At 32.7% G+C, this 12035-nt stretch overlaps 1 protein-coding gene across 2 annotated transcripts; it reads right to left on the bottom strand.

The window, feature by feature from the left end:
* Positions 1 to 4275: 4275 nt before the first annotated feature.
* LOC111879167 (histone-lysine N-methyltransferase CLF) lies at positions 4276 to 11149 on the bottom strand. Of its 2 annotated transcripts, none has more exons than XM_023875641.3 (17): positions 10873 to 11149; positions 9379 to 9480; positions 8942 to 9264; positions 8677 to 8838; positions 8481 to 8565; positions 8255 to 8401; positions 8088 to 8135; positions 7294 to 7359; positions 6551 to 7218; positions 6293 to 6446; positions 5974 to 6194; positions 5746 to 5877; positions 5476 to 5566; positions 5325 to 5372; positions 5083 to 5211; positions 4910 to 4987; positions 4276 to 4830 (listed from the first exon to the last, which is right to left on the bottom strand). In XM_023875641.3, exons 1-17 carry the CDS (start codon positions 10942 to 10944, stop codon positions 4636 to 4638), a joined length of 2721 nt encoding a protein of 906 aa, XP_023731409.1. In that variant the 5' UTR covers positions 10945 to 11149; the 3' UTR covers positions 4276 to 4635. The 2 variants fall into 2 exon arrangements, with proteins under 2 accessions (XP_023731409.1, XP_023731408.1); XM_023875640.3 differs by having other exon boundaries at positions 6551 to 7227; positions 10873 to 11148.
* Between the last annotated feature and the right edge of the window lie 886 nt (positions 11150 to 12035).

Raw genomic sequence — 12035 nt, 5'->3', positions numbered from 1 at the left:
TGTCACCATTATTAAATGCATGTTTGTCAACAACCCAACCATTTTCTTAATAAATTGATAAAAGACATACATAGCATGTATGTACAAATTTTGGACAAACCATACTCTTCGATTTAGGTGTTAGTTTTCTTCTTTTTTTTTTTTTCTAAAACCCTATTAAAATCATTTTATAACGTATGGAACAGCATACACACAACACTTTTTATCTTGTAGCAGTTTGTTTTCCGCAGACTTGGAAGTAAAAAACTTATGCGTGTGTTTTGTTTGGGACAACACTTAAATGAATATATGGTTATCATGTATCTTATATTAGATATAAAACTTCTAATACTACGTCGTTTTGCTTCTAAACTACATAGTTTTGATATAAATCATGAACTTAAAAAATATGGTTTTCTAATTTCCGTTTAAACCAAATCATTTCCTAATTTTCGTTTTAAAAAAAAAACTAATTACTCTCAATTTGAATTAATTGTAATACACTCACCGTTTAATTCTATGTATACTTCTTGAATTTCAACAAATATATCTGTATCTCAAAAAAATATCATGGAGATTAGCAATTGAACTCAACAATAAATATTTATTGACATTGAAATGAATTGTATCGTTCACATAGGTTTAGATCTTTTTAACCTTGATATAAATTCTCAAAAACTTTAGCATGTATTGTATTTGGTTTGACTACTTTTGTATTGTTCTTGATATTATTTTGTTTTAGCATATCCAATCAGAGTAATGATGTGTGAGTTTAGGAAGAATGCTAACTGTAAATCACAATTTATATATATATATATATATATATATATATATATATATATATATATATATATATATATATATATATATATATATATATATATATGAAGATGATCAAATGAAAAAACACCTAAAAGGTTGATAACGTTGAGAGCAGTTCTGAACCATTCATTTTATAAGGGTATAATAGTAACTTTATATAAATATTAATTAATGATTTCCTAAAATCTAGGGATAATGATTTTAATTACCTAAAAAATTAATATTTCCTTTTAGTTAACGAAATATATATAAATATTTTTTTTATGATTTTTCCCAAAAATAATTTATGACCGTTTCAAAAAAATTACCTAAAAAATTAATATTTCTTTTTATTTTAAATCTGAAAAGAAAATCTAAAAAATTTATTATTTTCTAATATTTCACGTTTTTCTTTTTCAAAAAAAAAAAGCATAGAAATCCAATCCCAAATCAATACACTTCCAATCATAAATGAAAACACATCAAATTACAAATAATTCAATGCATTTTTCATCGATTGAAAATAAAAATAGTATAAAAATTATCATTTCTTCATAAAATGAATACCTCTAATCGTAAATAAATACACTCATTCACATGAATACACTACTTTTCATAAATAAATACAATCATTCATACATGAATACATTGCAATTCACAAATGAATACACTGTTATTTATAAATTAATACACATTCTATCATATAATGAATACATATAATCATAAATAAATACACTCATTCAGATTAATACACTACTATTAATGAATAAATACAACCATTCACACGTAATTACACTGTTGTTAATAAATGAATACACGTGTTATTCATAAATAAATACAACCATTCATGCACCCCCTTCATGATTTGTTTTTTATTATTGATCAACTACAACGACATCAAGAGTGAATTGATACTGTTAAGTTCATTGTAGCCCAAGGTGGATTGAAGGCTTCCTTCTCGTCACTCCCGTTCATCTTCTTCCTATTTAATTCAAGCAACAAAACACCACCAAAATCTATTGATTAAGCTCATCAATTTCTGTTAAAAAGCAAACCCAAAAACTCACCTCAAACTCCACAAATTTCAGTCAAAACATAACAAAAAAAGGGAATCAAACAAACACCCACTTGAGCCTATCAAGGTCTACCAAATCAAAAAAAAAAAAAAAAAAAAAAAAAAAAAAAAAAAAAAAAAAAAACCTTACCTGTTGTTGAATCGTTGCTGCCTTCTCGATCACCAAATAACCCAATGTCGGGGCTTTGTCACCGGAAACCAATGGCAAACCCCACATCCCGCTGCTTCCATTCTCTTTTCTTCTTCTCTTCGATCCAGGCAAGCACCAAAGGTGACCCATCTTCAACCCCCGATCGCATTGTTGCATCCACCGAGACCGACAACCCACCCCTCGCTGTCTCCTCCTTTCCTCCTCTTCAGCCTCGTCGACCCTGGAGACGCTCTCCACGCCATCACAACGGCCGACCATAGACGTCGCCGACTGCCTTCACTTCCTTCATACGTCTTTCATCGACCTTGTTGCTTTCGATTCTTTGTCAATCTCTATGAAGCCTATGATGAATTTGTCATTCCACCACCACAACAATCAGCTGTACGACGTCGTCATCTGGAGCAATCTAGGATATCCATTTTCAAATACTACCAAACGAACTAAGAACGTACGAATCATCCTCCGCTAATATATTAGATTTTGGGTCAAAATATCACGAGTCTTTGATGAAATATTTATTTAATTTTGTCATTTTAATTAAACATCCGAAACCTGATTAATTAACTGTGTTTCTAAAATAAGAGGAGCTTAAACGAAGATCAAACAGTAAAGCAGTACTTACGTCCATTGGTGACATTACCCGACACAACAACTATTTATGAAGCCCGTTGTCATATGGCTGCTTGTGACGTTGATTTTCTTGTACTCATCGACTCAATTGGGTTACTCAGTGGCATATTGACACAGGAGGTTTAATTGTCTTGATCAATCGTCACATGTATAGCCATGTTACATTGTGATTGATTGATCGGATTAGAATAAAGTTCATGTGTTTTTGATGTTTTGAAGGATATTGCAACAAGAGTTATTAATCATGGGATTGATCATTTGGTGAACACACCTGTTTCGAAGGTGATGACATGGAATCCGATTTTTGTTTTGTCTGATACTCTTTATGTGGAAGCCCTACAGAAGATGGTGCAAGGTTTAGTTTGTAACAAATAATTTATATTGGGCTTAATTACTTTTTGATGAACCTTTTCTATAATCTTATGAATTAAATTATGCATGCAGGAGAAGTTACACGATTGCCTGTTATAGAGAAGGGGGAGGTTATTGGTTTAGTTTGCATTATGGATTGTTTACGTGATGCTGACAAAATTATGGGAAGGAAAGCCGCTAAGCTTATGGCAGCGAATTGGGATGCCCTTGAGAGGTATTGTTGAAGGATTTAATGAACAAACAAATAAAATCACATGCATGCATCTCTCGGATTTGTGAGAATCTGGTTGTAAGTTTTTATTGTTATTATTTTTTTGATTAATGATAAATTTTCATTATATAATTATTTGAGAATTATATTTTTCTTTGTATGATCGATAGTTCAAAAAAACAATAATTTAGACCTTAAAAACACGATTTTGGATGTATTTGACCATTGTGACATTTTATTAGAAAATCCATAGTGTATATGACATATTGACTTTTCATACAACTTCAACTATAAAGTTCAATAGCATATTTTTTTTTAAATAATTAGAAAAAACTTGTTTTTTTCTCATTGAACATTCAACTACAAAAATCAATAAACATTTACTCCATTAAACTCTAAATACTTTGAATGTTAACTAAGGATTTCATCTTATTCAACTATTTCGTTAAACTAATTCAACTATTTCGTTAAACTATGCATTATGAATACCAGTTTTATGACATGTATGTGACACTAACACAATATTTTTAAAAAAATCAACTAAAATACACGCTACCAAGACACACCCTTAGGTCGACAATATCCGGGAAGTAAAACCGCTTACTACGAAGACATGCCATCATTTTTATAAAAATCATCTTGTTATATTTGTGATCAAGTTGAGAAATTGAGAATCAGGGTAAAAGACTATTTGATAAAATTGTAACTAAAAAAATACAATTGAAATAAAATGTTAGGTAAAGCCTAATTTTTAAGAATTTAGAAGTTAAAAGTAAACAAAAATACAAATGGACACCATGTCATGTCAATGTCGCATAGATGTTTTGATCATAAAGACCATGTTGGATGACATGTATATCAAGGAATCTATAAGATCTGCATATGTGGATCACAAGGATGCAATAAATTCAAATTTGTGTATTCAAGATTTATTTTAACACCTTGAAATTTCATCACCAAGAAGGTATTTCTCCCAAAAAAAATGTTTGATAGATAACCCGCTTCTTTTTATTTTACCTTTTTAAGGCGCAAGTAAGAAGTAATAAGAACAAGAAAGAAAGCAACCAAAATTAGGTCTTTTGTAAATTGTCTATTTCCTTTGTTTAAAAGTTAAAAACCAGCCAAAACAAACCAAACACCTCCACAACACAACACAAAACGCTGGTCAAAAAGACACGTGTCCCTTACAAGTTACAAGTTCAAGACTTTTCCCCTAAACTCACCTATATCTCGGATCCGGATCTAATTCACCGGGGATGGGGAACCACAAAAAAATAATTTTTTTTTTTACCACCCTATCAAGTATCAACTCCATAAAGAATTAATTCCCAAAAATACTTACTTGTGTGTAGTATTCGGTTAATCATTTGAGATATAGAAAATTAGTAAGCATATGATGATGATGATGATGATGAATCAAGCAAGCTTCTTTGCACGCCCACTAGAAGGACCGGTTTCCTCTTTTTTTGTAGCGGATGATGACTCTGGTTTTTTGGCCCAAGCAGGTGCCCTATCCGGTTCGTATCGGTAATCATAAAACAGTTCTTCCCCACCACTTATTCTTTCTTTAGCGAATATTCCAACTCTATGATCTCCCGCCACCATTATCACCTAACCAAACCAAACCAAACCAAATAATCATAAATATTTGTAAAAGACAAAAATGGCCTTATCATAAATAAATATATACCTTTGCGTAACAATTTGGAACAGGGGAATGATTAGCGAACTTCAGTTTATCGCCCTTTCGATAAGCATCAAGAACGTACTGCATTTCATAAGTAAAATATACTATTATTATGTTTGCTTTATGGAAAAATATAACAAATCACTTTTATATATAAATAAATTAAGTTATAGTACCTGGTCATTGAGGTTAAAAAGGAAGGATGAATTTTCACGATCGTAAATCTTTCCACGTTTGTCAGCTTCACGATGTGAGATCAATTCTCCAGTGTACTCACCCAGATATTCATGTTTAGGTACACTATTCTGTACACCAGTAATTAGTTAAAAAATTATTATTATTATTATTAGTTGCGTCAAGAAAACTAATATATAAAAATATACAAATATAAACATATAGTCCTCCTCCTGCAGCTTACCTTTAAAAAGGCTCCCCAGCCTGAGACATCAGACCTTCCTAATAAAACCTGTAAATTAAATAAAATAAAGGATATATGTCAAAATAATCACAAACTAAGTATAATAATTAAGTTTGATAAGGAGAAAGATGATGTAATTAAATTAAATTACCCGCTGTTGTTGTTTGAGAAGAAGCTTCATATTTCTACATTCATAATTATCACCTCTTTGCCCCGGAATCCCTAAAGTCCCATCGCCACACCTACAATTACAAAATCAAATTAAGCAGAATCCAATTTTTTTTGGATTTGTGAGTTTTTATTTTTTAGGTTTAAACTTGATTTAGGGTTTTTATATTTGGTATTTGTATTGCCACATTGGATGCCACGTAAGCAAAATGAATAAAGTATCAACTCTTTTAATTCAGTAGAAAAAACTGACCCGATCCAGCAGTTTCTGCACACATCCGGATCACATTCTCGACCCGCAGCAAAGCAAGGGCATTGACGACTTCTACATTGACTTTTCGCACAATGGCATCCTCTAAAACGATTTTTGCATGTTTTCGGACATCTATTCATAATATCATCATATCAAAAAATTAATTAAAAAAAAAAGATTTTTATAAATAAAGTTACTTATATATATATATATATATATATAACCTACCCGCAGTATTTTTCACAGCAAGTCCCGCTGACAAGGCAAGAGCATTCTTTCCCACATGAAGTTTGACAACCACATGGGTTATATTGGCGACAAGGGAGTTCTTTTTTATCAGAGATTCTTTTCCTCATTGAATGGTATCCAGCAGATTTCCATGAATATTTTAAACGACGAACTCTTCCTCTTCTGCGTAAGAATCGTGATCTTCTTCTTAGCGTCGTACCCTGATTTTAAATAAATAAATAAATAAAAGAAAATTAATATTTTTTCATCATTATTAATGTAATCATTAATAAATATATTTGATGATTTGATGTGTGACCATGTTTTCGTTAGAATCGATTCTGGATCCATCTCCTAGAGAAGATGTGCCATCGCCCCCTTGAGAAGATAGCTTGTTTTCTGAGGAATTCATGGCGTAGAATACCTCTGAACATGTCTTCATGTTGTTCATTAGATTCCTAGCTATTAAACAGCTGCAATAATAAATTAATAATGTAAATCAATGGACATTATCATTAATTATTAATTATATATAATGAAAAAGTGGAAAGTACTAGCATAGCATGCTATTACTAACCTGTTTCTGCCAAAAATCTCCAGCCCTTTTTCAAAAAGAGACTTTTCAATTGTTTTCCAGCTTTTGAATTCAATCTGTTCTACTTCTTGTCTACACATAACACTCTCATCCACAAACTCTTCTTTCTTCCATTTCTCATTGTGTTTACTGGTGATCTCCTTGGAAGGGCAATCAGAAGCTTCCGCCTGAAAAGACGACCTATCACCACCAGCAGCAGGGGCAAATGAGTCTTTTCGCCTACCCCGTCTCCCACTCAAAGACTTCACCTTCAAAGACGAGGAGCTGGCTTCCTCATTTTCTTTATGTGAGCCGAGGCTTCCACTGGGAACAGAAATGGAATCGGAATCGGAAGCAGTGGGCTTTTTCTGTCTTTTCTTTATTGCAACCATAACATGATCAGCAATGCGTTTGCTATTCCTTTGGCGGGTCCCACGTTTACTAGAATGCCCATCATGAACAGTGGGTCTGGTTTCTGATTCGCTGCTTTCAGTCATGTTTTTAGTGTTTGATGAAGTGTTTTCACTCCTGGAAGATTTTAACTTCTGTAATACAGACAAAGTTTTGGACTTTTTTCTTGATTTATGAACACCGTTGCCATCTGAAGATTTTGGAGTGGCTTTTTGTTCGCTGTTGAGCTGTGTAGGTGATGTGACTGAAATGCCCTCCGTCTTTTGGACCTAAAGATTGAAGTTTATATAGTGTAGAATAAGAGCATGTGTAGTAGATATGAAATTGATGATTACCTGGCGATAACAGTGGGGACCACAAGGCACCTTCTCTTCTTCCACACGGGCACAATGCTTTTCAACCTGAATAGAAATGTTAGGGTTATTATGGTCATTAATGATATCTAGAAACCGTTAAATGTTTGGTTGGCAAGATCAAGAAATGAGATGGAATTTAATACTATTCATTCTTTTGCTATTTTTAGATTGGTTTGTAAATTTATTCAAGAAATTCCCGAAAATGTAAAAAGGGAAGAATGTGTTTGTGTTTTAATGTGTTTATGAGGACAATTTTGTCTTTTAATGAAAAAAAAAAGTATAGCACCCATCTCCAGGAATGATGAAATCTCTCAAACATGGATTTTGAAGGAATCTTTTGGGATTCAGTTTTGTTGGTTTGACAACTGAACACATCCCGGAATGGAATCCGAGATTCCAATTCCTTTGGATTCAGTTGGAATCCATGAACCAAACATGTCCCAGAATGGAATTCAGATTGGTTTGTAAACTTATTCAAGAAACCAGAAAGTAAAAAATAAAAAAAATAAAAAAAGATGTGTTTGTGAGGACAATTTAGTCATTTAATGAAAAAAAAAAGTATGGAATTCAATTCTTAGCACCCATCTCCAGGAATGGAATTCGAGATTCCAATTCCTTCAGATTCCGTTGGAATCCATGAACCAAACACGCCCTAAGATCATCTTAAACGATAAATTTCAAGATGGGTTTGTTTTTGGGGACAAAAAATAAAATAAAAAGTATGACAAGTTTAGAGACAGGTTGACAGAAGGAGTAAGATAACATGAACTTACAGGAAATATAAGGTCCTGTGAGCATCCATGTAATTTACAGTCAAATATCTGGAAAATAAAAAACAAAAGAACATCTAATTAAAGCATGTAATGTATAGCAACCAAATACATGAGCGACAATTGATCACAAAATTCAAGAAGAAAAGATGAAAAATAAAAATGCTTACAAGACATCTGCGACAAAATAGGTTGTCAAATGAGTCTAATGCTGCTTCAAGATCTTTATCAAACAATGAACTCATATCAAACTCCACATTTCCTGGTTTGGAGACTTCAACAGCATTCTCTCTATTCACAAGGACTTCATATCTTGCCTGTATAAAAAAGTTCCTTGGTGTGTAAAAAAAAAAAAAACATTTGCACCTAAATTTCATATAATTAAAAAGTTGTTACCTTGAGTTCAGAAGGTTTTCTGGACAACCGTTGTCCTAGTAAATCCAAAACAGCATCAGATGAGCCAAGTTGTTGAATGGTCATTCTGAAATTATTAAACAAAATAAAATTAAAATTATGAACATGGGTTGGTATAAAAAATAAAAAAGATGAGTTGATGGGGATCACAAGAGTAAATAATTTGAGATACAAGAACCTGATGATGTAATCTTCAGACTCAACAAACTCTTTCTTTTCCTCTTCTTCATCAATTGCTTCCTCTTCACTATCACTACAAATCAAAGCTTCACCACCATTTTGATCATAATAGATTCTCCTTCGACCCAATACAGACTGGTCTTCTGTCATTCTTTGATTTCTGTATCATTCATAGTCAAATAAAAAGAAACAATTAACAATATTAGCAGCTTAAATTTCACAAAAAATTGTGATAGAATTTAGAAATAGCAAATCAAGATCACCTATCCAAGAAAATCCAAGTGGTATAAGGAGGTAATTTATCCACTTCAGGAAGCTTGATAGGTCTGACAGCATTTTTTACTGCAATGCTAGATCCTAAAAGAATGGCTGAAGCATGTCCATCTTCTTGAGAGCTGCTGCTGTCACTATCATCATTGTTTGCATTCACACCATTTTGCATATCAATGGCATCTTTTTGTCTCTTTGTTAATAAATCAACAGTTTGATCTGCAACACTAGTCTTTAGGTTTCTTCTTTCTACTGACAGCTTGTAATGGTTGTTGGTGACTTCAGCCAACTTAATCCTGTTCTCTTCCATTCTTTTCTGTACACATAACAACATATCAAAGGATCATAAATCATGATCAAGATTCTATGATAAACTAGGAAAGGAATATTGTCATATGATGACAACATTATGGAGTGTTATTACACTAACCATGATATAAACACAACGATCAGCATCAACTTTCTTCTTGAAAGATTCGATAACCAGTGAAATTTCTTCAGGAGCAATAGCTGCTCCTTGTGGTCCCACAATCTGAGCAATGTAGATACTAGTTTAGTATCCCGAATTGTGATAAAGAATTCATATAGTAATTAGTAAAACTATGTAGAAGTGGACATGAAGGATGATTAGTCCAATTGAATAAATATTTCAATGGATTTATTTCTAAAAGTTCACTCATGGTGTTGCGAACATCATTGCAATGCATCATGGTTGCTCTTGTACATTGTCTCTGAAATTTTTGGAAAGCAATAGCTAGATTTACAAGTGTAAGAAGACGTAAGCGAGCATACCTTATTGGGTAAGATTTGGTGAGATATTGTTGTGATATGAACAGAAAGTTTAAAAAAAGTGAAATCAATGGGTTTCTTTGTAATCCCCAAGTGGGTTTTTGGAATCACCATGTGTGTGTTGTGTACAACAAAGCTACCTCATTTACTTTGACATGAAACTTTCAAACAAATCGATATTTTTATCATTTACCTTAAAGGCTTTTTATAACTCATAATGCTATTAGGTTTGTACAATTCAAGTCCCTATACGCTTCGTCCGGATTTAGCTCGATATGGAACTATACTTAAATGCATTTAAGTATCTTCGGAAAAAATCATGCATAAATCTGTACACACTATATCCTATTGAATCTCATTAGAAATACCGCTTGACTTCAGTAAAGTGTCTTTAATAAATATTCTCATGCAACCAGTCTCTTCTATTGCCCAAGCAAGTTTATTCCATCAACTATGTTAATCATGAAACATTATAAGTTATAACATTCATCTTTGCTTATAACCACTAACCTAATGGAAACTCGGTTATATATTTTGTTGATGCTGGACAGATCATGTGAATGAAGCTTCTGAAATATTCCTAGAATGATGTTGTTGGCTCATTTTTTGATAGGTCAATGGCTAACAGTTTACTACTGGCTATTTGCTTTAGCATTTCTAGTTCTAAATAACGGCTGGTATTTAGCAAAACAAGAAGAAACTCGGGTCATGGTTTTAAGGCATTGATAGAAATTTGTCTTCAGCAAAACTGAGCAATTTTTAGAAATACTAACAGAGATACAATAAAAAATCTGAATCCTACAAAGTGTGCGTGTAAGATATACCGTAGCCTAATACTTCCTTGCAAAACCCCATTGTCAAACATAATTAAGCATTTCGAACGTTTTGCATCGCCAATGCAGCTGGTTCGAACAACATTGCAGCGTCTACAACACAATGTTGCTACAAATTTAAGCAGCAAGTCTTTCTATCGTGAATCAGCAAGAGCATTTCCGTAGATTGCACGGAAACAAACACAAGGACACATAAACTAAGCAAACTACAGATTTTTCCTACTTTCGTCTGATTAAAAAATCATTTCCAAAATAAAACAGACGAGCAAGTAACTACACGCATTAACGAATCTCATAGTTACCGTAGATACATCTGGAGACTCCGATCGACCGGCGGCTGTATACGATGGAAGAGGGACCGCCGGCGACGACATTTCCGGCCGCCGAGAGTGTAAACTGTAGAGGAGCACACACCGGCAACGACGAGCAGTATGAGATCGGACTCATGCAAATGCGGAGTAGAATTGACGAGAGAAATTACAGGGTTTGAAACCCTAGGTTGTAAGATTTTGGGGAGGCGCGGAGTCAATACTTATATGTGAATTATTTAATCAGGCAACGGCCGAGTCTGAGTCAGTATGTTGGTGGGTCGATGGGGTAGAAAATATGGTTAAAAGAGAAAAAGGGGAAAAGTTTGAGCGGAATTATATACGTGGCTTTCATTTTGAAAATCGCAGTTACTATTCGCTGTGGACAAAAATATCTAATACATTTTTCATTATTTTGTCAAAATGAGTTATTATGTTTTTTTTTAATAGTTTTGTACGATTATTCTTTTATATTAAATTTATTTAAAATTGACAATTTTTCTAAGGATATTAGAAGAGCTTTGATGATTTTGTCTGTTTTTTATCCCATATTTGGTCACTGTCCTAGTCATTAGTCAGCAAGAAAAAATAGGAAAAGAATAAAAATAAAATGGTAGATGTAATAATTTGTATGAAAATTATAGGGTGAAACGAAAAAAAAAAAAAACATTTAAAATTAATTAAAATTTTGATAACATTTCAACTTCGTTATAAAAATTAATTAAAATTTTGCTTACAAAATGATTTATAAATAACACATCAACACAATTATTAATCAAGATAATTTAGCATATAATATTAAGCGATACGTGATTAAGACATCATTACAAAATGACGAAAACAGCAATGATCTTTAAAAAGAAACTTATAGTCGTCTAGCAAATAACTTCGTCAACAATACGACAATTGATGATAAATTTATAACATTGAATGGTTAAACTTTATGTGCTTGGTTGATAAATTTTGTTTAAGATAACCTTAAAAAGTATCTATTAACTAGAATATTATAATCGTTGATGATCTAATCATGTGTTTAAAAGTTGTTATAAGGCCCTCATGGATACAAGCCACGAGCATCTCGTGGACAGGTCGCATTGTGGTCACGGTCGTACACATTAGCGGAGCTTATATATGGCCAGGGTGTTGTGCCCCCCCTC

Source organism: Lactuca sativa, chromosome 4, assembly GCF_002870075.4.
Source record: "Lactuca sativa cultivar Salinas chromosome 4, Lsat_Salinas_v11, whole genome shotgun sequence".
Taxonomy (NCBI): Eukaryota; Viridiplantae; Streptophyta; class Magnoliopsida; order Asterales; family Asteraceae; genus Lactuca; species Lactuca sativa.
The sequence above is the reverse complement of the archived record's forward strand: the minus strand, read 5'-3'. Positions and strand labels throughout refer to the sequence as shown.